At 45.7% G+C, this 27,967-nt stretch overlaps 1 protein-coding gene across 1 annotated transcript; it reads right to left on the reverse strand.

The window, feature by feature from the left end:
* Window positions 1-3,841: 3,841 nt before the first annotated feature.
* On the reverse strand, window positions 3,842-25,529 carry LOC116995631. The gene is made up of 8 exons (XM_033058487.1): window positions 25,448-25,529; window positions 23,944-24,051; window positions 22,527-22,646; window positions 20,569-20,662; window positions 18,349-18,437; window positions 16,918-17,049; window positions 4,296-4,365; window positions 3,842-3,899 (listed from the first exon to the last, which is right to left on the reverse strand). The coding sequence occupies exons 1-8, from the start codon at window positions 25,527-25,529 to the stop codon at window positions 3,842-3,844; spliced, it is 753 nt and encodes a 250-aa protein (XP_032914378.1).
* Between the last annotated feature and the right edge of the window lie 2,438 nt (window positions 25,530-27,967).

The raw sequence follows: 27,967 nt of genomic DNA on the forward strand, positions 1-27,967 counted from the left end.
GAAAGGGTGTGTTTATTCAGCTCTGGGCAGCAGTATTGAGTAGCCCCTAATATGTCTGGTTGTTTGGATGCATTTCAAAGTGGCAAATGCTTTGTTTTGTGTTCAGGCATATATTTTGTCATATTCTAAATTCCATCACATATATATCCCAACTGTTTTCTCATAGAACAGGGCTCTAGGTTAATGGTTTGCCACTTTCCCTCAATTCCTCATGCCCTGAACATTCTATGTTCAGAAGCATACAATACAGTCTCTTCATGATTTAGTCTTAGAGCGACTATTGGACGTATCAAGTTCACAGATGCATTGTGTATAGTTAAATCAAAGTCTGCTATCATATTTGTTACAGGGTCATAAGTAAAATTGACCAAGACCTACCAAGATTGAAGCTCTTTTTTCATTTCAGAGGCATTATCCCAAACAATTTTGTAAATTTTATCAGGGAATGCTCTTTTCTTACCTTCCTTGATAACTGTGGCAGCAAATGACTGCATCCACATTTGTGCTTGAGTATGTTTAAGAGCTAGAGAAATGTTCACACTAGCTGTGCTTAGTGCTTTAATTATTACTTCTTGGTCTCACTCTCCTATATTTTCCTATTCTGGTAATATTTTGGTTAATTTTAATAATTGTTACTTAATGCTAACAAAAAGGATTGCAAATAATATAATATAACACTATATTATATATAATATATATAATATAACCAAATCACTTTGTCACAGTCAGTTTGTTCATTAACACTTTTGAATCTATTGTATTTAAAACTCTCCATTTCATTCTTAATATCTCAGTGAAATCTCTGTTTTTCTTAAAACTAGAGGGCCTACAGCTTTGAAGACAAGCAGTCTAATCCATAAAAAGACTTTTGAGAAATGGGGCACATTCTGGCCAAATGGCAGAAGCACTTACTTGCACTCTCATTTCTGGTTCAATTTTTGTTCTTTTTCTTTTGAAATAATTGGAGTTTACATTGTTACAGTCCTCTTTGACACTGGTGGAGTTGTTTGGCTTTGATTTGTGAAACTCAATTCAGTGATGTTAAAATCAACATTAAACCCTTCTGCTGCTTACCCCATGATTTTAAGTCTAAATTTATGACACGTGGTCAAGCATTTGTCACAGCATCTAGGACCAACTTGGATGAGTCCCATAGGTGGATGGTGAGCTCATGGAACCCATTTTTTTATGAATGCAAATTCACATATCTTAAACATTTTTCCTTTCCCACATACTTGCATTTGTGACCCTTAACATTCTGCTAAAAGCCCTAGGAGAGTAGGGCTTGCAGTTATAGCAATGAGCACAAGGGTCACAGCTGTTCACATTATGTCCATGACAACTGTAAATCCATTACTTGCTGTTCCTGGTGAATTTCAGCTTCAGGTCTCTGTCACCTGGTGCAATCTTCTAAATTTCTTCAGGAGCTTTCTTCACCCAGGAGTGATGGATCCAAGCTTTCTGTTCTTTCATCTTGACTGCTGTGAAGGTGGTGAGGAGTACCTGGAATAGTCCTTTCCACTGTGGTTCTAAAGTTTTCTCTGTAAAAGACTTAACATATAGTTAATCCCCAGGTTGTACATCATGAACTGGCCCAGCTAATTATCTGCTTTGGACCCCAGGCACATAGTTTCCAATTTCTTTGTTGTTTATTTAGGGCCACTATATATTTGTCTAGAGTTTTTTCCTCTGCTTGAATGGGTGTTATTCCTTCTTGGACTGCCATATAATATTTCAAAAGGGCTTAATTTGCTTTTTGTTCTTGGTTTTGTTCTAATCAGTACTAATGCCAGTGGAAGAGCCTGAGGCCAAGGCAAATTTGCCTCTTGCCCCAGCCTAACAATTTATTGTTTGATTAAATGGTTCATTTTTTCTACTTGGTCACTGGATTGACGGTGACACAGAGTATGCAATTCCCAATCTATTCTGACGTGGCGACTAATTTGCTGTACAATTTTCGAGATAAAATGTGGATCTCTATCAGAAGATATAGTGACTGGGACTCCAAAATGTGGTATTATTTCTTGTAACAATGCCTTGGTCACTTCCCGTGCCTTACCTGTCTGGGTAGGGAAGGCTGCTGGCCATCCTGAAAGGGTATTTGTTAACACTAACAGGTAGCATTACCGCCCTTTCCTGGGCAATTTCGTAAAATCAATTTGCCATTGCTGCCCAGGACCGCAACCTTTCCCAATTTGTCCAACTTGAGACTTTGGAAAGTTTTTAGGATTAGTTTGGAGGCAAAAGCCACACTGACGAGATACTTGTGCTACTGTGCCTTATAATTTTCTAGCTAGAATTCTATCTTTTAAATAATTGCATAGGGCATCTATCTCCTAATGTGTTTTCTCATATTCTTTTAGCATTAATGGCCACAACAAGTAGAAAGGTACTACAATTTTCCTTTTTTTGTTACAGCTCACCCCTCCTGGTTATAAATGGCTTCCTTTTTCTTAATAAGTTTCTTACCTTCAATAGAGATCTTTCCATTTGGTATTAATGCTGACTTGACCATTTCATTGGGTATCTCACCTTTGGCAGCATCTTTTGCCTCTCTGTCCACCAGCATATTGCCTTCTTCCAATTCTGAGCTCACTTTTTGGTGTGCCTTGATGTGCGTAACAGCTACCTTTTCAGGTAATTGAACTGCATCTAATAGTTGTAGTATTTCTTGTAGTATTTCTTTAATATTTTTCCCTTGTGAGTTCAGCAGTCTTTTCTTTTCTTCCTCAAAAAGTTTTGGTTGCATGGACCACTCTAAATGCATACCTTGAGTCTATATAAATGTTGATTTATTTTCCTTTGCCAGCTCTAAGGCCCGGGTTTGGTACAGTAATTTCACAATTATAAGCCGCACCTGATTATAAGCCGCACGTTACAATACAGAGTGTGATAAAAGGTATCTGTTCTATCACCATCTGTTGAGGGTGGGGGCAGTGATCCTTATCTCCATGGGAGATATCCTGCTAATGGGCCATCCATTGAAACCAGGCAGGGCATTGTTCTTTATCTTTTCACAACCCATCCTTCCTCCAGCCAGTCATTTTCTGCTGATGGTCATTGAGTCCCACTGTGGGACTGATAAAATTACTGCATCCCATTGGAAGTTGCTCCAGCCAGGGGGAAGAGTCCAACATTTCTTACCAAGATAAAAACAGAGGTTTTGGGACACTAAGGGAGCCCCTTTCTCCACTGGACTCCAGAGGAAAACCGGATTTCTCCACATCACCACTGGACCTCCGGAGGGAAACTGCACCTTGTACAGGAGCACTGCTCCAACTGAGCCACATGTGTCACTGCAGGAGGATGCAGCCACCATTTAATGGGACTGCTGCCAACACCCTGCCTGACGGGTGTCAGGTTGTACTCTGACTGTGTCAAGGTTTGGAGTTTGTTTCTTTGTAGTACTGTATTTCTATTTTAACTTCCCTAGAAAAGAACTGTTATTCCTAATTCCCATATTCCTGAAAGCCCCTTGATTTCAAAATTATAATAATTTGGAGGGAGGGGGATTACATTCTCCATTTCAAAGAGAAGCTCCTGCCTTTCTCAACAGACACCTGTCCTCCAAACTAAAACAGCAACTTTTTGTTCTTTGTCCATATATAAGCCGCACCTGATCATAAGCCGCACTTTGGGTTCAGACCAAAATTTTAGTCAAAATGGTGCGGCTTATAATTGTGAAATTACTGTAATTATTTCAGCTTTTTGCACAGAGGTGTTTGTTGGCAATGGTCTGCATGTGATAACCACATACCCAGCGTGTCCTTTTCTACTGATGATCAGTGAACCAGCTCTCAACATCTTCAAGAGGGGTGTTCATCAGATCCAGGAGACTGGATTAGGTGGCTTCAATGGTCTCCAGGCAGTCGTGGATCACTGGTTCTCCCTCACTCCCTCTGAGGAAAGAAGCTGGGTTCACAATGTTAGTTACCACAATTCAACATCATTTTGTTCTACCAGTATGGCCTGGTACTTTAGAAATCTTTGTGGGGAAAGCCAATGTTCCCCTTTTGCCTCCAGGACTGCAGGCACTGTGTGGGATACTGGCACGGTCATCTTCTGGCCTAGGGTGGACTTCCATGCGTATGGATGTACACTGCTACTGCTACAACAGCTCTGAGGCACCCTGGGCACCCCTTGGCTGCCATATCCAGCTGTTTGGAGAGGTTGGCAACTGCCCTCTAGTACGGCCCCAGGTCTTGTGCTAGTACTCCCAGAGCAATCTCTTGTTTTTTGCGAGGAAACAGAAAAATGGTTTACTTACGTCTGGAAGTCCCAGGGCTGGAGCTGACATAAGAGCCTTCTTTAGTTGGTCAAAAGCTCGTGTTGCTTCTGTTGTCCACTGGAGATCTCTGTTCCCTTCTGTGATTTAGGCATACAGGGGTTTAATGAACAATCCACAGTTACAAATCCACAGTCTGCACCACCCATCATGCCTAGAAGGGTTCTCAGTTCTCTTACTCTCTAGGGTTTTGGGGTTTGGCATATTGCTTCCTTGCAGGCTTGCCTCAAGGTCCTTTGTCCAGCACTCACTTCATAGCCCAGGTAAATAACTGCTTGTTTTACCATCTGGGCTTTCTTTTGGGATACCCAATACCCCTGCAGGCCCAAAAGTTTAGGAGGCTTACCGTCCAATCCACACAAGCCTCCTGGGTCCAGGTGGCTATTAAGAGGTCATCCATGTACTGAAGCAGTTGTCCTTCTGGTGGGGGTTCCCAAGACTTCAAATCCTTTGCCAGCTGTTCTCCAAATATGGTAGGGGAGTTCTTGAACTCCTGGGGTAGTACACATCATGTGAGCTGAGTTTTACATCTAGTTTTGGGATTCTCCCATTCAAATGCAAAAATTTTCTGTCTGGCTTCTTGGAGAGGAAGGCAAAACAAAGCATCCTTCAAATCTAAAACAGTAAACTAGGTTAATTAAGGTGTCAGATGAGTTAACAAAATGTCAGTTATTTTATTAACATCTCTTAAATCTTGTACTAACCTGTTTGAATTCCATTTCTGTCTTCCCTTTTCAAGGGATATTGTTTAACCCTCACCAATTGCTTTCCATCTTTAAGCCAGATTTGTGCTGGTAGAGCATTCTTTGCTCTCCCTGGTATATTAGAGGCTCACACTCTAAGGAACACCTCATTCATATTTTCTTAATTTTTCTTTATTTTCAGCTTCAATTTCTTTGCTTATTAACCTTAGGCTTAACAATTTTACATATTATTGATCTTTTACCTCCAAACTAATTTCCCCATCTTTAAATATTATTTTGCTTTCAGCTGCTCTAGCAGATCCCTGCCCAAAAGTGCAGCTGGAGCTTTAGGCATATGCAAAAATCCATGAATTCTCTACTGTTTCCCCAATTTATACTTTAGTGGTTTGTAAAAATATGCTTTTTCAAACTGGCCAGTAGCCTTCTTTATTATAACATAACTATTTATTATAGGTATCGGCTTTATTTAACATCAAATATGTTGCTTTTGTGTTCACTATAAATTCAATTTTTAGGTATCTTTGACATATATTTATTAAACTTACAATTTTCAACAAACTGCCCAACAAAACACAACTCACGGGTTAAAGTCACAGCTCCTTCTTGGACAGGGAAGTTCCTTTAGCTTGGGATCATTCTCTGAACTTTTTATTCTTTGACATATAATTATAGTATCAAAGAGAAAAGGAAAGAAATTAAAACAACCAACAAAAGAGGGGTTAACGTGAAAAAACAGTGAACCAACTCACTTAAAATAACTCTTTTAAAGCTCAGGTCACCGATCAAGACAAATGGTTATTTTTTTTCAACACAAATTGGCAATAGATTTTGTTTCAAAATGTTCACTACACACACTGCACAACTAAAGAGAAACTCTTTTTATTCACCTCTACGGAAACTCATATCACAACCAAACACTCTCAAACACTTTATTTACAAAACTTACATGAAATAACAAAGGAAAAATTTATTTTTTTCTTTCCTTTAAATTGCTCATTACAGGTTGCTAGTAAACCAAACCTTTCTCATTACACCTTGGGTTAAATATTCATAAAGCTATGCCAAAAATCTGTCAAATTTTGGCCAAGACACAGTTTCTCTGTGGTGTGGGGGGGCAGCAGCTTTGGACTCATGTCGCTGCCTCACCCCTCTGCACTTAGAAACTAACTCTTTACACCAGCAATTCTAAAACCTCACAAATAACTAGCTATATTTTTCCACAGTTAAAACAAACAGCCAGAATGAAAACTTTTCAAGGTTGAGCAGAAACAGAGACATTGCATATGCAAAAACTTGCATCACCCCACCAATGTCTGTTGCCGGGATGTTGCTGGACTACGTTGGGCATAATTTTTAGACTGTCTCGCACTGCTCACTTCTTTTAAACACAAAACAAACAGCTCAATCACACACAACTGCTGCTCTCACTCAGTAATATGCTGTCCACAATTCTGCTGCTTACACACACACAGCCTAGCTCATGCAATTCACATAGTGCAAGTGCTCCAAATTCCTCCACTTTTTAGGTGTCTACGACTCAGGTGTAAATTTCAAATTTTTTTCACAACTTACACATACAAAACTTTTGCCAACACACCCTCCAAACCAATACCAAATTCCACAGAGAATTACAAACAAATCCACTTTAGGCCTTTCCACTGTGCGCATGATGTCTCACAGTGTCTTATGGGTTTGGTTTTCATAAAGGCACCTATCTTTAATTTCTAAACATACCTTTTTGTCCATGTCTCCAGCAGTTCTAGTTCTGCTCCCTGGGGCGCTAGTGAGGAAAAGGAGCTCTCCTCCTAGGAAGATCCCAGGTGGGCGCCCTAGAGGGGTCCTGAACCCCTTCGCCAGAGAGAAGTGTCCCACCAGAATCGCCAAATGATTTACTAAAATATGAGTATTGGTCTAACACCGATACTCAGCTGTGACAGACAAAAGAATCTCTAACAATTTAAAGTTAGAAAGGGTGTGTTTATTCAGCGCTGGGCAGCACCGTGGGGTAGCCCCCTAATATGCACTGCAAAATTACAGGTGGTCACAGAGTCTATCTATTGACAAAAGGTTCAAACAAATACATATTCACAATACCAGCCCCTCCCATCCCTGCTTCCTGTGGTAATTAGCTTGAATGGCTACTAAGCAGCATGGTTGGCTTCTTGAATTAGGTCTGGGGTCGTTTTTGCGGGGAGGGGCCTTAAAAAGAGGAAGAAAGGCGAGTCTTCCTCACCCCGACATTTTCTGTTAATGACAATAAAAATGGCTTTTGGGGCAACTCCAGTTTTGCAAAGAATGAGTTTCTGGTTGCAATTGTTTGTGCTCTTTGGACCTAACTACTAATTTCATACTTTCCCATTGCAAGCATAGCTAAGCAAGCATAAATTGACAGGCAATCAATTATTTAAGTTTCAGGTAACTATCTCAAGCCCAGTTTCTTCTAACTTAAATCCTAATTTCTTTGAGATTACTGTTTCAAGGCTAAATCTGACACTCCTTCCCTTCCCCACACAGGATTGGGGCTGATTTTATGCCCAGAGCTGTCCTGCTGTAGGATCCTTTCCCTTCTGATGATTCCCATTTCCCCCACAGGCTCTGGGATCCCATGTGCTCATGGAACAGTCTGGGACAGCAGAAGGTTTATCCACACCCACCCCTGCCTTTGTCCTGTCCATCCTGGCAAGGACTGGCCTTGCCCTTCCCCACCAGATCCCAACCACAAATCTGTGCTGCCCTTCCCTTGTGGCTGCAGTCAAAGCCAGGCTGTGACCAGCTGGGGAAGGGTCTCCTTGGGCACAGGCAGGGCTGGGAACACTGGGCTGTGCATGGATGGGACTTGCAGAGCCAGGATCTGGTTGGGATCAGCCCTGGCCCCAGCCTGGACTCCTCTCCCCTGGCACTGCCTGCCTGCAGGTGCCATCTGTGGCATGAGACAGTCCCAGAGTGCTCCTGTGTGCCAGAGCCAGCTCTTCCAGAGGGGATCCAGCCAGGCTCACACAGCATCAGGGAAAGGCTGGGCTGAGCTTGGCCATGAGTCTGGAGGGGGCTGCAGGAGTCCCTGGGAGCAGAGATTGGGCAGGTGAAGAGAAATGAGACACATCCCATCCACGTTTCCTACAGGAAGCTGGGATAACATATCAGCCTGGAGCTCTTGTTTTTAGCTCTCATTCTGATGCCTTTTTCACATTGTTACAGTTTTTTCACACATGTTTTGTGTTGATTGGGTTCCATGACAAGGTGCAGCACGAACTTCACCAAATCCAATGACCGTGCAGTGATACCCGCTAACAGGTCCGTGTACACTGAATCTGATTGGGGAAAAAAGTCAAATGTGATTCCATTCCTGACATGCAGTGAAAGGCAGAGTGGCACCTGCTCAGCTCAGTTACTCTCCCTGCCATCAGGAACTGCCTTGCTGCAATCTCCCTCCTATTCCTCACTATTGTTCCCCACATCTCCACAAAGGTTTCTGGGCAATGCTTTCCCATGCAGAAACATTCCCCTGCTTTGCTCCCCTGCAGCCAATGGTGCTGCCATCACCCTCTCTCTTGTCCCTGCCTCCTGTCCCCTTCCTTTCCCCAGGGAACTGCATCCACTCCCATCCTTCCTTGCCCAGCACAACTACAGCTGTGTCCTCTCCTGCCATCCTGACAGGACAGCCCTGTGCTCCCTGGCACTGAAAGGCTCCCTGCCCTTGGCACAGCCATGTGCTCAAGCACCTGCATCTCCAGGAATCAGCTTCCCCCAAAGCACAGGCCCTGATCTCCCTTGGGCTCTCTGCTCTTTGCTCTGCCTTTGGCATTTTCCCTTCCCAGACACTGCATGGCAGGGACTTGCTGGAATGAGCTCACATGGCTGGGTCATGCTCCACGTTGTTGATCCACTTCCACTTCTGTTCCTCTGGAGAGTATCTGAGACCAAGTAAGTAGTATGAACCTTCCGACTGTGTGTGAAGGTAATTCTGGAAAGAAGCCAACAATGGAAATACAATGAAACAATGAAAATGACATTTTTTTTCAGCAGAGGCACAGAAGTCTCAGTGCTAAACAGCCAGCACAGAGAGTGCAGTGTGCACCCAGCTACAGCCACTCTGCCCAAGGCTCCAGAGCATGCATTTCTCCATTTTAGAGGCTTCTTATGAGTATAAAAAATGTAAAAATACACATGTGCTGCCATTATAGCTGTATTTTTTTTCAAGAGCTGTGACTCGATACAGGGGTACACTTTTCCCTTCTCATGGGGAGTACAAACCCTTCTCAGGTTTTGTCACAGCCACGGCTCTCTCAAAGGAGTGTCTGTTCAACCTCCTTGGCCTGTGTGTAAATCCCTGTAGGACCCCAGCCAGCTGGGCAGGGAGTTTGCTCCTTCCCATGGCATCAGGCCTGGCCACAGAAGCTCCCAGGGCCAGCACTCCAAGGCCCAGGAGGCCTCTCCCTGGGCAGGGCTTTGCTCCCACTGCCAGCACTGGGGTGTCCATGGCTGGCAGCACGGCCCAGAGCCCAAGGACATGTGGCAGGAGCTGGCACAAGTGTCACTGCTCAGCCCTTGGCCAGGCAGCTCCAGCCCCTGAGCAGCTGCCCCAGCACTTGGATCTCACCAGCTCTTCCCTGCTCTCAATGATCACCAGGTCTGAGCCCATGGCAGCGCATTCTGCACGGGAGAAATTCCAGTCCTTTTTTTTCTGCTCTGGAGAAAAGAAGTAGCATTTTCTCCCATGTTTTTTCCATGGTGGGGGACAGCCTGCAGAAGGGAAGAAGAGGTGTGGAAAATCCATGTTCACACTGACCAAAGGATGCCATGACAAAAGAGAGGTCAGAGAGGCAATTGCAGGCACACAAATGCCTGTGTGCTCCTGCTCAGAATTGGCACCAGAGCACCAGGGATCCCCCACAGGCTCTGCAGCTGATCCCAGCCCAAAATCACCAGGCAGGACCCAGACAGGGAGCAGCACTGCAAACATGACCCAGCCTTTGCCATCCTTGCTCAGGGCACACAGAGAAATGCTCAGGGCACAAAAGCAGCTCTCCCATTGCCAGAGTCTGCTTTGCCTGATGCACAATTGGGCAGCAGAGGTGCTGCTGAAAGCACCAACATTTGTGTGCATTGCCAGGCAGGGCAGCAGCAGGAGCAGAGAGGGGGAGCTGGAAAGGGGGATGGCATTCAGGGAGACAGGGCCTGCAGGAGACACTTGGGTTGGGCATCCAGCAGCTCCTAAAAACCACATGGAATTGCACTGAGATCAAAGGCTGGCAATGGAGGGGCCTTGGCAAAGCAGCACAGGCACATTGTCCATCCTGCTCCCTGCAGGGCTGGCTACCAGAGGCATTGTTCCTCCTGTCCCTGCCCTGCCTCTCACTGCTCTGCTCTGGCAGCACAGAGGCATCACTTCTGCCCTGTGCAGCAGGAATGCAGAGCTGAGCCAGCACTGCTTCCAAAGGAGGTGCAAATGCAAACCCTCCATGGGCTCCAGAGCTCTGACATGGCAGAGGGGTTGTTTGTTTTCCTTCTGAACAAAATCCTCACACAGTTCCTTTGCTGTCCCCCTTAACAGTCAATCCCACAGGCTCCTGGCAAGTCCCTTTGGAATGACAGAGGATTGCCTACCTGGGGCCTCTCCAGTGATGGGGTGTGACTTTGTTGAGCCCTCTTGTCTGGTGGGGGTCATTGGTGTTGTGTCCTGTTTGCTGGTGGGGTACCATGTTGTTGAGCCATTTTGGTTGCCTGCAGTTGGAACATCTGGAAATAAGAACACAATTTCTACTTGCAAGGAATGACCACTATACCATGAACTGTCAGAGCTCTGCTGGACCTCTCTGACCCCCCATTACCCAACACAGAATGCAAACTCTGCCTGTTTGCTCATGATACTGCTATAAAAATTATAAAATAGTCAGGTCAGGTTGCACTGAGAAAAGGTTCATTTACACAAGTTTTATCTTAATAATGATTCAGTTTCTCGAGTTCCATCTGGATGTCAGTTCTTTGTCTATTTATATTTCTGGTCACCAAGGCCATACTGAACCCACAAAGGAACTGTAACTAAAGCCACACCGGGATTCAAGTCTAAGGACTCCTCTTTCATGGTAAACTTAAAGCTGCATTAAATGCTAATTAAACGTGGTTACTTTGTGCTGGTTTAGAAGCTGATTTTAATTTCTCCCATTCCCTGGTGTTTGACACTTTATAAATGTCAGGGTAATGTCACATATCAACCCTGAACACTTTGCCTTGAACAAGAACAATGAATTTCCTCCCCAGCCCTATTTCCTAAGTTCCAAGGGCCAAGGCTTTGCCATGTCTTCTCCATGTGCTTCTCTGAGCAGGTGGCAAACTCTAGCACTTGAGTGAGACTGGTTGTGGAAGCTTCTTAAGTTTTCTCTGGTATCAAAGCATGGAAAGAAGAAATGACACCTGAAATTTAAAATTGATGCCTTGAAGACATTCAGAGGAATTATCAATTGGAATTTTTTTCGGTGGTGATAAGAATATTTTTCTTTATTTTCAGCTTCAATTTCTTTGGTTATTAACCTCAGGCTTAACAATTTTGCATATTGTTGATCTTTTACCTCTAAACTAATTTCCCCATCTTTAAATATTATTTTGCTTCCAGCTGCTCTAGCAGATCCCTGCGCAAAAGTGCAGCTGGAGCTTTAGGCATATGCAAAAATCCATGAATTCTCTACTGTTTCCCCAATTTATACTTTAGTGGTTTGCAAAAATATGCTTTTTCAAACTGGCCAGTAGCCTTCTTTATTATAACATAACTATTTATTATAGGTATCAGGGTTTTATTTAACATCAAATATGTTGCTTTTGTGTTCACTATAAATTCAATTTTTAGGTATCTTTGACATATATTTATTAAACTTACAATTTTCAACAAACTGCCCAACAAAACACAACTCACGGGTTAAAGTCACAGCTCCTTCTTGGACAGGGAAGTTCCTTTAGCTTGGGATCATTCTCTGAACTTTTTATTCTTTGACATATAATTATACCATCAAAGAGAAAAGGAAAGAAATTAAAACAACCAACAAAAAAGGTTAACATGAAAAACTAGTTAACCAACTCACTTAAAATAACTCTTTTAAAGCTCAGGTAACCGACCAAGACAAATGGTTATTTTTTTTCAACACAAATTGGCAATAGATTTTGTTTCAAAATGTTCACTACACACACTGCACAACTAAAGAGAAACTCTTTTTATTCACCTCTAAGGAAACTCATATCACAACCAAACACTCTCAAACACTTTATTTACAAAACTTACATGAAATAACAAAGGAAAAATTTATTTTTTCTTTCCTTTAAATTGCTCATTACAGGTTGCTAGTAAACCAAACCTTTCTCGTTACACCTTGGGTTAAATATTCATAAAGCTACGCCAAAAATCTGTCAAATTTTGGCCAAGACACAGTTTCTCTGTGGTGTGGGGGGGCAGCAGCTTTGGACTCATGTCGCTGCCTCACCCCTCTGCACTTAGAGACTAACTCTTTACACCAGCAATTCTAAAACCTCACAAATAACTAGCTATATTTTTCCACAGTTAAAACAAACAGCCAAAATTAAAACTTTTCAAGGTTGAGCAGAAACAGAGACATTGCATATGCAAAAACTTGCATCACCCCACCAATGTCTGTTGCCGGGATGTTGCTGGACTATGTTGGGCATAATTTTCAGACTGTCTCGCACTGCTCACTTCTTTTAAACACAAAACAAACAGCTCAATCACACACAACTGCTGCTCTCACTCAGTAATATGCTGTCCACAATTCTGCTGCTTACACACACACAGCCTAGCTCATGCAATTCACATAGTGCAAGTGCTCCAAATTCCTCCACTTTTTAGGTGTCTACGACTCAGGTGTAAATTTCAAATTTTTTTCACAACTTACACATACAAAACTTTTGCCAACACACCCTCCAAACCAATACCAAATTCCACAGAGAATTACAAACAAATCCACTTTAGGCCTTTCCACTGTGCGCATGATGTCTCGCAGTGTCTTATGAGTTTGGTTCTCATAAAGGCACCTATCTTTAATTTCTAAACATACCTTTTTGTCCATGTCTCCAGCAGTTCTAGTTCTGCTCCCTGGGGCGCTAGTGAGGAAAAGGAGCTCTCCTCCTAGGAAGATCCCAGGTGGGCGCCCTAGAGGGGTCCTGAACCCCTTCGCCAGAGAGAAGTGTCCCACCAGAATCGCCAAATGATTTACTAAAATATGAGTATTGGTCTAACACCGATACTCAGCTGTGACAGACAAAAGAATCTCTAACAATTTAAAGTTAGAAAGGGTGTGTTTATTCAGCGCTGGGCAGCACCGTGGGGTAGCCCCCTAATATGCACTGCAAAATTACAGGTGGTCACAGAGTCTATTTATTGACAAAAGGTTCAAACAAATACATATTCATAATACCAGCCCCTCCCATCCCTGCTTCCTGTGGTAATTAGCTTGAATGGCTACTAAGCATGCGTGGATGCCTTCTTGAATTAAGTCTGGGGTCGTTTTAGCGGGGAGGGGTCTTAAAAAGAGGAAGAAAGGCGAGTCTTCCTCACCCTGACATTTTCTCTTAATGACAATACAAATGGCTTTTGGGGCAACTCCAGTTTTGCAAAGAATGAGTTTCTGGCTGCAATTGTTTGTGCTCTTTGGACCTAACTACTAATTTCATCCTTTCCCATTGCAAGCACAGCTAAGTAAGCATAAATTGACAGGCAATCAATTATTTAAGTTTCAGGTAACTATCTCAAGACCAGTTTCTTTTAACTAAAATCCTAATTTCTTTAAGATTACTGTTTCAAGGCTAAATCTGACCCTCCTTCCCTTCCCCACACAGGACTGGGGCTGATTTTATGCCCAGAGCTGTGCTGCTGTAGGATCCTTTCCCTTCTGCTGATTCCCATTTCCCCCACAGGCTCTGGGATCCCATGTGCTCATGGAACAGTCTGGGACAGCAGAAGGTTTATCCACACCCACCCCTGACTTTGTCCTGTCCATCCTGGCAAGGACTGGCCTTGCCCTTCCCCATCAGATCCCACCCACAAATCTGTGCTGCCATTCCCTTGTGGCTGCAGGCAAGGCCAGGCTGTGACCAGCTGGGGAAGGGTCTCCTTGGGCACAGGCAGGGCTGGGAACACTGGGCTGTGCATGGATGGGACTTGCAGAGCCAGGATCTGGTTGGGATCAGCCCTGGCCCCAGCCTGGACTCCTCTCCCCTGGCACTGCCTGCCTGCAGGTGCCACCTCTGGCATGAGACAGTCCCAGAGTGCTCCTGTGTGCCAGAGCCAGCTCTTCCAGAGGGGATCCAGCCAGGCTCACACAGCATCAGGGAAAGGCTGGGCTGAGCTTGGCCATGAGTCTGGAGGGGGCTGCAGGAGTCCCTGGGAGCAGAGATTGGGCAGGTGAAGAGAAATGAGACACATCCCATCCACGTTTCCTACAGCAAGCTGGGATAACAGATCAGCCTGGAGCTCTTGTTTTCAGCTCTATTTCTGATGCCTATTTGACATTGTTGCAGCTTTTTCACACATGGTTTGTGTTGTTCCGGATCCATTGCAATGTGCCTCGTGAACTCCACCAAATCCAATGACCGTGCAGTGATACCCGCTAACAGGTCCGTGTATACGGAATCTGATCAGGGAAAAAAGCCAAATGTGATTCCATTCCTGACATGCAGTGAAAGGCAGAGTGGCACCTGCTCAGCTCAGTTACTCTCACTGCCATCAGGAACTGCCTTGCTGCAATCTCCCTGCCAATCCCCACTATTGTTTCCCACATCTCCACAAAAGATTCTGGGCAATGCTTTCCCATGCAGAAACATTTTCCTGCTTTGCTCCCCTGCAGCCAATGGTGCTGCCATCACCCTCTCTCTTGTCCCTGCCTCCTGTCTCTTCCTTTCCCCAGGGAACTGCATCCACTCCCATCCTTCCTTGCCCAGCACAACTACAGCTGTGTCCTCTCCTGCCATCCTGACAGGACAGCCCTGTGCTCCCTGGCACTGAAAGGCTCCCTGGCCTTGGCACAGCCATGTGCTCAAGCACCTGCATCTCCAGCAATCAGCTTCCCCCAAAGCACAGGCCCTGATCTCCCTTGGGCTCTCTGCTCTTTGCTCTGCCTTTGGCATTTTCCCTTCCCAGACACTGCATGGCAGGGACTTGCTGGAATGAGCTCACATGGTTAGGTTATGCTCCACGTTGTTGATCCACTTCCACTTCTGCTCCACTGGAGAGTATCTGAGACCAAGTAAGTAGTACCCATATTGTGATTGTGAGATAAGGTAATTCTGGAAAGGAAGCCAACAATGGAAATACAATGAAACAATGAAAATGACATTTTCTTCAGCAGAGGCACAGAAGTCTCAGTGCTAAACTCGCAGCACAGAGAGTGCAGTGTGCACCCAGCTACAGCCACTCTGCCCAAGGCTCCAGAGCATGCATTTCTCCATTTTAGCGGCCCCTTATGAGTATAATAAATGTAAAAATACACCTGTGCTGCCATTATAGCTGTATTTTTTGGTTCAAGAGGTGTGACTCAATACCGGGGTACACTTTTCCCTTCTGATGAGGGTGGCAAAGCCTTCTCAGGGTTTGTCACAGCCATGGCTCTCACAAAGGAGTGTCTGTTCAACCTCCTTGGCCTGTGTGTAAATCCCTGTAGAACCCCAGCCAGCTGGGCAGGGACTTTGCTCCTTCCCATGGCATCAGGCCTGGCCACAGAAGCTCCCAGGGCCAGCACTCCAAGGCCCAGGAGGCCTCTCCCTGGGCAGGGCTTGGCTCCCACTGCCAGCACTGGGGTGTCCATGGCTGGCAGCACGGCCCAGAGCCCAAGGACATGTGGCAGGAGCTGGCACAAGTGTCACTGCTCAGCCCTTGGCCAGGCAGCTCCAGCCCCTGAGCAGCTGCCCCAGCACTTGGATCTCACCAGCTCTTCCCTGCTCTCAATGATCACCAGGTCTGAGCCCATGGCAGCGCATTCTGCACGGGAGGAATTCCAGTCATTCCATTCCCTCTCTGTAGAAAAGAAGTAGCATTTTCTCCCATGTTTTTTCCATGGTGGGGGACAGCCTGCAGAAGGGAAGAAGAGGTGTGGAAAATCCATGTTCACACTGACCAAAGGATGCCATGACAAAAGAGAGGTCAGAGAGGCAATTGCAGCCACACAAATGCCTGTGTGCTCCTGCTCAGAATTGGCACCAGAGCACCAGGGATCCCCCACAGGCTCTGCAGCTGATCCCAGCCCAAAATCACCAGGCAGGACCCAGACAGGGAGCAGCACAGCAATCATGATCCAGCCTTTGCCATCCTTGCTCAGGGCACACAGAGAAATGCTCAGGGCACAAAAGCAGCTCTCCCATTGCCAGAGTCTGCTTTGCCTGATGCACAATTGGGCAGCAGAGGTGCTGCTGAAAGCACCAACATTTGTGTGCATTGCCAGGCAGGGCAGCAGCAGGAGCAGAGAGGGGGAGCAGGAAAGGGGGATGGCATTCAGGGAGACAGGGCCTGCAGGAGACACTTGGGTTGGGCATCCAGCAGCTCCTAAAAACCACATGGAATTGCACTGAGATCAAAGGCTGGCAATGGAGGGGCCTTGGCAAAGCAGCACAGGCACATTGTCCATCCTGCTCCCTGCAGGGCTGGCTACCAGAGGCATTGTTCCTCCTGTCCCTGCCCTGCCTCACACTGCTCTGCTCTGGCAGCACAGAGGCATCACTTCTGCCCTGTGCAGCAGGAACGCAGAGCTGAGCCAGCACTGCTTCCAAAGGAGGTGCAAATGCAAACCCTCCATGGGCTCCAGAGCTCTGACATGGCAGAGGGGTTGTTTGTTTTTCTTCTGAACAAAATCCTCACACAGTTCCTTTTCTGTCCCCTTAACAGTCAATCCCACAGGCTCCTGGCAACTCCCTTTGGAATGACAGAGGATTGCCTACCTGGGGCCTCTCCAGTGATGGGGTGTGACTTTGTTGAGCCCTCTTGTCTGGTGGGGGTCATTGGTGTTGTGTCCTGTTTGCTGGTGGGGTACCATGTTGTTGAGCCATTTTGGCTGCCTGCAGTTGGAACATCTGGAAATAAGAACACAATTTCTACTTGCAAGGAATGACCACTATACCATGAACTGTCAGAGCTCTGCTGGACCTCTCTGACCCCCCATTACCCAACACAGAATGCAAACTCTGCCTGTTTGCTCATGATACTGCTATAAAAATTATAAAATAGTCAGGTCAGGTTGCACTGAGAAAAGGTTCATTTACACAAGTTTTATCTTAATAATGATTCAGTTTCTCGAGTTCCATCTGGATGTCAGTTCTTTGTCTATTTATATTTCTGGTCACCAAGGCCATACTGAACCCACAAAGGAACTGTAACTAAAGCCACACCGGGATTCAAGTCTAAGGACTCCTCTCTCATGGTAAAGTTAAAGCTGCATTAAATGCTAATTAAACGTGGTTACTTTGTGCTGGTTTAGAAGCTGATTTTAATTTCTCCCATTCCCTGGTGTTTGACACTTTATAAATGTCAGGGTAATGTCACATATCAACCCTGAACACTTTGCCTTGAACAAGAACAATGAATTTCCTCCCCAGCCCTATTTCCTAAGTTCCAAGGGCCAAGGCTTTGCCATGTCTTCTCCATGTGCTTCTCTGAGCAGGTGGCAAACTCTAGCACTTGAGTGAGACTGGTTGTGGAAGCTTCTTAAGTTTTCTCTGGTATCAAAGCATGGAAAGAAGAAATGACACCTGAAATTTAAAATTGATGCCTTGAAGACATTCAGAGGAATTATCAATTGGAATTTTTTTCGGTGGTGATAAGAATATTTTTTCATGAAAATATTATTTATCTCTTTATGTCAATTAAAAATTGTTATGAACTCAGTGCAGAGACTGAGGAGAAGGTTTTTACTAAAATAAATTGCAAATAAATTCCTCTAAGTTCTGATTTCAATTCTTCTTTCAAGTGAGAATTAATTCATAACTTTTGTAAGATTTTTCGTGTCACGTCATGGCATCATGAGACAACATCATCACCTTGAAATACCCTCAAGGATGGCAATCACAAGACCAACAGGCATTATTTGATCTTGACTGGTTTCCTCAAAACATTTGTACCATAAATTCCTCAGTGTCTGCACATTGTCATTTTCTCTTTTGACGCACCATTTATTCTTTCGGAATTTTGAACATTCAAAGCCCTTGGCTTTTTTGCAGATTTCCCCCTACAGCCATGGGTGGCTAAAAGCTGCTGTCCTTGACCTTCCCACCAGACTTCTGCTCCTCCTGGCTTGGGATGTCATGGCCTGGCCTCCAGGCAGTGGGAGAGAGACACAAATTAATTGCCAGGCTTCCATTTTTAGCGGGGCTTACCTGGGACTGTCCAAGACAGAGTCAGGGCCAGCACAGCCAGAACCAGGACAACAACCAGCACAGCAATGTGTGCTCTGGAACAAGGCCTTCTACCTGCAAGGGACAGAAAAAGAAAGGTGTGGGCAACAGCTGGACAGAAGAACCTTCCCTCTGCATTCCAAGCTGCCCTTTTCAGGCTCACACTGGGACTCTGGAGATTTCCAGATTTCCATGCTGGAGCCTGGCTCAATGTCCTGGTGCTTCCACACTGGCTCTGGAGCCCTGTGCTCAGGGAGCTGAACAGATCCCAACCTAACAATGGATTCAGGAGAGGTGAAAAGCTGGAGAGTCATCATTCAGGAAGGGGGATTGGTCCAGCCTGTTTCAGGAAGTACAGAAGGTGCTCCATATGCAAAGATTTCAGTGGGAATAGTTCAGCCTAAATAAGCCCTTGGCTTTGCAGGTTTGTCATTCCTGCAGGATTAAATCTTTCCTAGAGCAGGAGGTGGCAGCTGTGTGGACATTGTGCTGGCAATAACTGGGGGAGGACACATGCTATGTGTCAGCAGCAATTCCCAGCTGAAGATGGCAGATTCCTTTGGCTTTGGTGCCCAGGGCAGATGGAATGTGGCAGGAGCAGTGCCATGCCCAGCCTGATGTGCTGGTGAGCCCCAGACTCAGGGGGAGCCAGCAGTGCCCTGGCAGCCCAGAGGGCAAAGCCTGTCCTGGCCATCAAACACAGCCTCAGCAGCCCCTGGGAGAGGGGATCATCCTGCTGTGCTCAGGATCCCCTCTATGGGATCTCCTGGAGCCCCAGGGGCACCTCTGGGCCTCTTGGCATTGGACACCAGCTGGAAACAATCCCCATAAAGCCACTGGCTCCTGCCCCTGCATGGCAGAGAGCAGAAGGGAGATGGGCAAGGGGAAAAGTGGGAAAACTCCTGGGCTGGGATAAAGACAGTTTAGTAGAAAAAGAGAAACCTGCATGCAAGCAAAGCAAAGCAGGGAATTCATTCCCCACTTCCCATGGGCAGGCAGGGTTCCAGGCAGGCCCAGGAGAGCAGGGCTCCAGCACAAGTGACAGTGACTTGGGAAGACTGAATTGACTGGAAAACTGCCAGGCTGTGTCACTGAGGTGACTCTGGCACTCAGAATTTTGTCTGGATGGGAGTAAGATGCACCATCCATCACAGCTGGGTGCTATTTAAAGAGCACTGGCTTGTGACCTGGAAGGCTCCTCTGGGATCCCTGATGCCAACACATTGCATTTTCATCCTATCTGGTGAAATTAAAGGGCACTAATTAGACTGAGTTTAACAGTAAGGAAACATTTAGGACTCAAGAAAATTAATTCAAATTTAATTCTCAATTATTATTCATGCTCCAAACCTGTCTCCCAGATCCAAGGGAATTGGTTGCTATTCTCTCCCAGTGAAGCTGCACTGAGAACATTTTCCTGGTCTCCCAAGATTCTTGGTGTCATTTGGTATCAGAAGTGTTTTCTGCAGAGTTTTTTGTGTAAGGCCATTTGTTTCATTGAGTTTCTAAACTTAATTTACATTATTTAGTCAGAATCTGGGATTGAGTATGGAAGGGTCTCAAGTTTGGTCAACTATCAAAGGATGGAAAGTAACAAACATAATCATCTGAAATTTCAAAATGATTCCTTGAAAATTTTCAAAAGAAGTGCCACATTGCTTTGATTTTGATTTCTTTTATTCTTAATTTTTAAAATGCAGATGGTGATGTTTACTTTCTCTAAAATATTAGGTGTTGTTATAAAGTGAGTATGCATATAGAAATTGAGCACAAGGCTTTGATTTGAAGAAGGTGACAACAACTCCATTTAAAATGTCACCTTGAAATTTGCTGTCTTTATCAAGTTAGCTTTTATACTTAATTATTTTAGGATTGAAATATTCACCCATATCCCAATTAAAAGTGCAATAGGCATTATCTGATTTTGTTTCTTTCAAACATTTCCATAATAAATTCTTCAGTGTTTGAACACTGTCAGTTTTCTATCAGGTTTTGGCTTCTCAAAAATTTTTATTTTTTAATATGACCCTTCAAACACTTCATTCTCAGATACATTTCCTCTTACAGCCATGGTTGGCTGAAAACTGCCATCCTTTACCTTCAAACCAAACCTCTGCTCCTCCTGGCCTTGGATGCCATGGCCTGCACCTCAGTCAGTGGGACAGAGACACAAATTAATTGTTGTTATTACATTTAGAGCACTTACATGGGAGCATCTGAAACACAGCAGTGAGGAGGAGCAGGATTATCTCAGTAACCAGGACAGCAACTCGTGTTGTGGAACAGCAGCTTTTTCCTAGAGACAGACAGAAAAAAGGAAAGATTAGGGGAGCAGCTGCAATAAAGCCCCTTCCCTCTGCATCCCAAGGTGCCTTTTCAGGCTCCCACTGGCAATCTGGAGCCTTGCAGCTTTCCCTGCTGGAGCCAGGCTCAATGTCCTGCTGCTTCCCCACTGGCCCTGGAGCCCTGTGCTCAGGGAACTGAACAGATCCCAGCCCAGCAATGGATTGAGGAGAGGTGAAAAGCAGGAGAGTCCTCCCAGCCTGGATTGCACAAGGACACACAGAGGGTGGGTGGGTGAGAGAGGGGCTGCCTGAAGGGGAGGGGGCTCAGTAAAGGGCAGCTAAAAAGGGCTGCTCTGAGAGATTGGCATCCAGGCAGGATGGGTGGCTCTGCAGGAAACATTCAGCAGAGAAGGGCATGGGAGGGAAGATGAATTAATCCCTTGTGTCAGGATTGACTGAGTAAGAACTGGGCAGATCTGTCAGTTCAAGGCAGCTCCTTGTGAGAGCCTCAAGAACTGTAAGATGTATGGCCTAAATACAGCATGGATATACTGACAAATCCCAAGGGATATCTGCTGGGAGATAATGCTAATGCTGTTTTTTCACCCCACTCTGAGAGCTCTCTTTGCATCCAGGCACTAGCAGGTAACAGATCTGATGTGAATTCACAATAAGAAAATAAAAAGGAAGTTCTGGAGGATCTCTGGGAACATCAGTTCTGCTGTCCTGAGCACACACCAGCAGAGTGGTTCAGGTTTGAATTCACCTTTTCACATCCCCAAGTCCAACTCCCTACTCAGGTGTTGGCCAGAGCAGGATGTGCAGGACCACAAAATAAGACATGGGATGTTCCATATTAATGTAACGCTCAAAACCATCCAGGTATCAAGCACTGAGCCCCCTTGGTTCAATCTCCACAGAGAGAAAAGATTTTCTGTCAGTTTAAATGAATTCTGCTGGCTTGTGGAATTAACATCAGTGATGTTCAATTTGTGAACACTGCATTGGATTCACTGTCAAAGTAAAAATAGAAAGTTAGAACAAGAATAGAGATGGTAAAGGGATGCCATGAGAAAAGAGAGGTCAGAGAGGCAATTGCAGGCACACAAATGCCTGTGTGCTCCTGCTCAGAATTGGCACCAGAGCACCAGGGATCCCCCACAGGCTCTGCAGCTGATCCCAGCCCAAAATCACCAGGCAGGAGCCAGACAGGGAGCAGCACAGCAAACATGACCCAGCCTTTGCCATCCTTGCTCAGGCCAGACAGAGAAATGCTCAGGGCACAAAAGCAGCTCTCCCATTGCCAGAGTCTGCTTTGCCTGATGCACAATTGGGCAGCAGAGGTGCTGCTGAAAGCACCAACATTTGTGTGCATTGCCAGGCAGGGCAGCAGCAGGAGCAGAGAGGGGGAGCAGGAAAGGGGGATGGCATTCAGGGAGACAGGGCCTGCAGAAGACGCTTGGGGTGGGCATCCAGCAGCTCCTAAAAACCACATGGAATTGCACTGAGATCAAAGGCTGGCAATGGAGGGGCCTTGGCAAAGCAGCACAGGCACATTGTCCATCCTGCTCCCTGCAGGGCTGGCTACCAGAGGCATTGTTCCTCCTGTCCCTGCCCTGCCTCACACTGCTCTGCTCTGGCAGCACAGAGGCATCACTTCTGCCCTGTGCAGCAGGAATGCAGAGCTGAGCCAGCCCTGCTTCCAAAGGAGGTGCAAATGCAAACCCTCCATGGGCTCCAGAGTTCTGACATGGCAGAGGGGTTGTTTGTTTTCCTTCTGAACAAAATCCTCACACAGTTCCTTTTCTGTCCCCCTTAATAGTAAATCCCACAGGCTCCTGGCAACTCCCTTTGGAATGACAGAGGATTGCCTACCTGGGGCCTCTCCATGGCTGGGGGGTGACTTTGTTGAGTCCTCTTGGCTGGTGGGGGACAGTGGTGCTGAGACATTTTGGCTGGGGGAGCTCAATGCTGTGGAGTCCTGTTGGCTGCCTGCTGTTGGACCACCCAGAAATCAGAATACAGTTTGTACTTGCAAGGAATGACCCCTGTGGCACACAGTGTCAGAGCTCTGCTGCACCTCTTGGGCTCCCCCATCACCCAACACAAAATGCCAACTCCCCCTCTTTGCTCATTCCCTGCAAACAGCCCCCAGAGCTGCAGCACACACCAAGGTGTGGCCTTGGTTCCAAAGGGCCAAACTCTGGCACTGAGCCAGAACTGCTCCAGCCCTTCTCAGAGCAAAGTGGATGTGAGCACAGCACACACAGATCCACAGCAATGAGAGACAAATGACATCACTGCACATTTTGTGCTCTATTCAATGCAGCTAATTCCACCTCCTTAGGTTGTCCTATTTGTTTATTCTTTGTTTTTAATTTGCCCTTTCTCTGGTATTGCCCATTTGACACACATCAGAGCACTATCAGATATGTTCCCTGTACTCTTTGCCTTGAAATACAAAAAGCAATTACCCCACCTAAGCCTGTGTTTTACACCAAACACATTAAAGGTTTTGACAATTGTTCACCACTTCTGAGAAGCTGGGAGACTCTGGGATGTGAGTGGGGTTGGTTGTGGAAACCTTTCAGACTGACTCAATTGTCAAAATATGGAATGAGACAACAAGCAATATCTGACATTTAAAACTTATCCCTTGACAACTTTCAACGAATATACCACATGGCTCTAATATGTATAATGTTTTTCATGGAGATATAAATATTTTCTTTCTGTGGAATGAATGCATCTTTCTAGGTAGCTCAGATGTTGTTATGAGATCACTGATATCCATTCAGACACTGAGCACAAGGCCTTTTTTTCCGAAAGGAGACAAAACATCCTTTAAGGTGTAACTTTGACATCTCTCTCAAATGAGCTTTTATTCAGAATTATTTTCAGAGTTTTGGTATCACACCTGGGTGCCATGATACAATATCATCAACTCAAAATATTCTCAAGGATTACAATCACAGTAAGGATAAGCATTATCTGATCTAGACTTGTTTCTTTAAAACATTTCCATCGCCAATTCTGCAGTCTTTGAACATTGTCAGTTTTCAATTGGGTTTTGGATTTTTAGCTGATGGATTTTAAAACTTTCAAACCACTTCCCTTTTTTTTGTTTGTTGTTTTTTTTTTCCTCTTACAGCAATAGTTGGCTAAAAACTGCTGTCCTTTGCCTTCACACCAGACTTCCACTGCCCTGGCCTTGGATGTCCTGGCCTGCACCTCAGTCAGTGGCACAGACACACAAATTCCTGGCCAGGGTTACATTTTTAGCAGGACTTACCCCTGAGTGTCACATACAGGGCTATGACCACTATGAGGATCATCACAGCCAGGACAGCAGCCAGTGCAGCAACTCTGGAACTCAGAGCTCTGGAGCAATGGCTTTTCCCTGGAGAGGAGCAGAAACACAGATCTGGGCAGCAGCTGCAATAAAGCCCCTTCCCTCTGCATCCCAAGGTGCCTTTTCAGGCTCCCACTGGCAATCTGGAGCCTTCCAGCTTTCCCTGCTGGAGCCAGGCTCAATGTCCTGCTGCTTCCCCACTGGCCCTGGAGCCCTGTGCTCAGGGAACTGAACAGATCCCAGCCCAGCAATGGTTTGAGGAGAGGTGAAAAGCAGGAGAGTCCTCCCAGCCTGGATTGCACAAGGACACACAGAGGGTGGGTGGGTGAGAGAGGGGATGCCTGAAGGGGAGGGGGCTCAGTAAAGGGCAGCTGAAAAGGGCTGCTCTGAGAGATTGGCATCCAGGAAGGAAACCAGCTCTTTTCTGGAAGGTAGGGATAAGTATTGGATAAGATTTGTGCACAAAATAAGAAAGCAGCTGGCAGGCATTTCCTAGAAAGGCACAAGAGGAGATACATAAAAATGTTATTGAAACTGTGTAAAAACTTGAAATTATAAGGAAAGTGAACCTTTCAATCAGGTGACATCTACTGTGGTTCCCTGTCAAGTTAACTGTGAATTCACTTGTTGAAAGGGGTGATAAAACCCTGTTTCCTGGGGTGTTCATAACTCCACACGTCTGAAAAGCCATGCAGAGGGTTCACAATAAGAGCTGAAGACAATCACTGGATGGCAAGAAGTAATTTCTGTCTGAGTGAAAGGTGGAAAAGAAAGAAAGAAAAATGAGAATGAAATATAGGAACCCATTGTATGAAACCTGAATTTTTTGAGAAGCATTTTTATGAAGACATTGCAAAACAAGTGCAAACACACAATAATTTTAAACTCATTAAAAAAAATAAGTCCTCGGTTAGAATTTCACAAAGTGTTTGACCCTAAATCAGACTAAACCTGTCCATGAACCATTTCACACCTGTGCATTACACCAGCAGTTGGTACAGCCAGAGCAGCAGGAGGAGCCCTCAGGCAATGCCTGCTGTGCTCAGGGAGCAGGAACAGCTGTGCACCAGATGCTGCAAACTCCAGCAACAGCAGCCACTCCATCCTCAGCACTTTGCTGCAGGAATCTCAGTCTGCTGGGGGACACCAGGCCTGGGGCAGGAGCAATGGATGCTCAGCTCTGGAATAGTCTCCAAAATGGATAAAAACTGCTCCTCATATCACACCAGAGACACTGCCTCACACTTGCACCTTAGCAAGAGAAAAGTAGATCTGATAACAACTTGTCTTTGTAAATATAAACAACCCTATCTGGACACTGCACCTGCAGTTTTCCAGCACTGGCCCTCATGCTTCCCTTGTGCTCCAAGGAACTCTCTCAACAGATGTGGGAGAGAGAGACTGGAGAATGCAAAGAAAGCTCAGTGCTCAGCACTGGACCTACCTTGGACATCAGGGACTGTCGGGATGCTGGGTCTGGTTGGTTCAGGCAAGTTCAAGTCAGAGTTCATGACATTTTCTGCCATTCTTGTTCCCCTCTGTTCTCTCCTCCTTCAGCTGTTCTGAGAGGGGTGCTCTGGGCTGGGTACAACTCAGAGCTCCCTCCCCTTTCTCACCCTCAGCAGGAAGTTCTTGACCCTTCCGGTCATGCATAAACTTATAAAGAAAAGAGAAGTTTATTTCTACTTCATCCTTTGATGGCACAGGGTTTTATGTCACTAACATGAGAAAATACAATCTCCTGATCTCCCTGAAGTTTTGGGAAGTGGTTCTGGCATTGGAAGTGTCTTGAGTTCCCAAAGCTTCACACACCCCCACACAAGCACTGCTTTGTGTTTTGGAAAGAAAAGCTTTATTCCATGCAATGGAAAGGAGATGAACTGTACAGGGGCCCAGCACTCAGCCCAGGCAGTTGAGTGGAGCTCTCTGGGGCACCCAGAGCACATCAATAGATCTGCCCTGTCCTGTGCTCAATCTCCAAGGAAAAGAGGGCAGAGCACGGTGTGGCCATTCCCTGGGGGTCACTCTCACACTTCTCACCAGCTCCTTCACAGCTCACTGTGCCTTTCATTGTTCTGTTTTCTGTCCAGCTCAGCTTCTCTTGAGATTCAGTTCTTCAGGCCTTGCTGGCTCCTTTTTTGGACATAAACCTCTGGTGTTTGGGGATTAATTCACCTGACAATATCATCCATTTCATCTGGTGGTTTGCACAGTAACTGCTGTACTTACAACAGATCCGGGCTGTGCTGTGTGTTCAAACAGCCTGAGGAGCACAGCCCTCTCCAAGTCATCATCTGGGCTCTGTGTGAGGCTGCTGAGGAATTCTGCACTGCTTTATCCACAATGAGCATCCTTCTGGACCTGGGCAGGAAACCTCAAACACAAAACCATGGGAATGGGGGTCACACTTTAAGCTTTCACTGCAGTCTCCAGTTGCCTTCATTGTCAAGGATTGTGAGCACTGGTGAGGTGCTGAAAATCATCTCCAGGTGTTTATGGTTACAGCTTATAAAGAACCATGTAAACTTTATACTTCCATGAGTATAATTTGAATTGCAGTTGATTTTAGCCTTTGTCTGCTGCAGGAGTTCATGTAAGCACTGAACTGGGAGAGATGGACTGGTTAAAATTGCCAGGAAAGCACTGGGGAAGAAAATGAAAGATAATGGGATGAAGAAGAATCCCAAAGATATTTGTGACAAGGCTTAAGGCATGGTGGCTTCAGGGAGCTTAGGGAACTGAGGATCCCCAGGAGAGGGAAGAGGTGATGGCTCCAGAGAGCACAAGCTGGAGACTTTTCCAGAGGTTTGGCAAGCCATGAATCCAGAGGGGCAGAGGATGAGAGTGGGGTGTGGAATTAGGGCAGCAGGGAGGTTCAGTACCTGCTGCATATCGAGCATGTTGTACCTCCAAGGAGACAATGGAACATGGAGCTGTGCACAGCTGGCATTCTAGGAACAGCTCTTTCAGCATTTATTCACTCTGAAGGAGTGGCTTGGGCTCCTGCCATTCAGTCCTGTCTGTCACTGAGCTCAAAAAGAGCACTGTGGCTTTTAACCACAGAGCATTCAGAAGGGAGTGCTCTCTTCATGCTCACCCACAAGTTCAGAAGGTAATTCTGAGAGCTGCAGGAGATTGTCCAGGCTGGCAAAAAGCCCTGAGAAATGCTGTCAACAATGCTGTGAATCATCTGATCCTCCAGAACTACTGTTATTAACCCCAGGTGCTTGGAACTGAGACACTCACCAGCACCTTCACATTCCCTGATCAATTTGGCCAAGAAGACTCCAGAAAACTTCTAAAATGAAAGTTGATAAACAAGATAGGAATTTCTTCAAGGCTAAAGGCATAAATACCTTCCAAACTTTATCACTGGAAAATGACTTTAAAATATTACCATGCTACCATGATGAAAAATGCAAACATGTAAGAAAAAAGCCTGGCATTTCACAAGAGGGCTCTCATGGGACTGATTTGAAGAGGCAGAGTTGGATGCTGTCTGCTGCCTCCTGGCTGCAGCTACCCCAAATGATCTTTGATTACCTTTTGTCACTCACTGATCATAGAATCATGGAATGGTTTGGACTGGAATGGACTTTATGTAATTCCAAACTCTCTGCCATGGGCAGGGACACCTTCCACTGTCCCAGGTTGCTCAGAGCCCCATCCAGCCTTGGACACTTGCAGGGATGGGGCAGCCCCAGCTTCTGTGGGAAACCTGTGCCAGGGTCTCACCAACCCCTGAGTACAGAACTTTTTCCTAATATCTGCTCTAAATCTTTTCTGCTTCAAAACTGTTCACTCTTGTCCTGTCACTATCTGCTCATGTAAAAAGTCACTCTCCCTCTTTTTTTACAAGCTCCCTCCAGGCACTGGAAGGCCACAATGAGGGCACCCCAAAGCCTTCTCCTCTCCAGGCTGAACAATCCCAATTCCCTCAGCCTTTGCTCCCAGCAGAGCTGCT

This window comes from Catharus ustulatus, chromosome 4 (genome assembly GCF_009819885.2).
Source record: "Catharus ustulatus isolate bCatUst1 chromosome 4, bCatUst1.pri.v2, whole genome shotgun sequence".
Classification (NCBI taxonomy): Eukaryota; Metazoa; Chordata; class Aves; order Passeriformes; family Turdidae; genus Catharus; species Catharus ustulatus.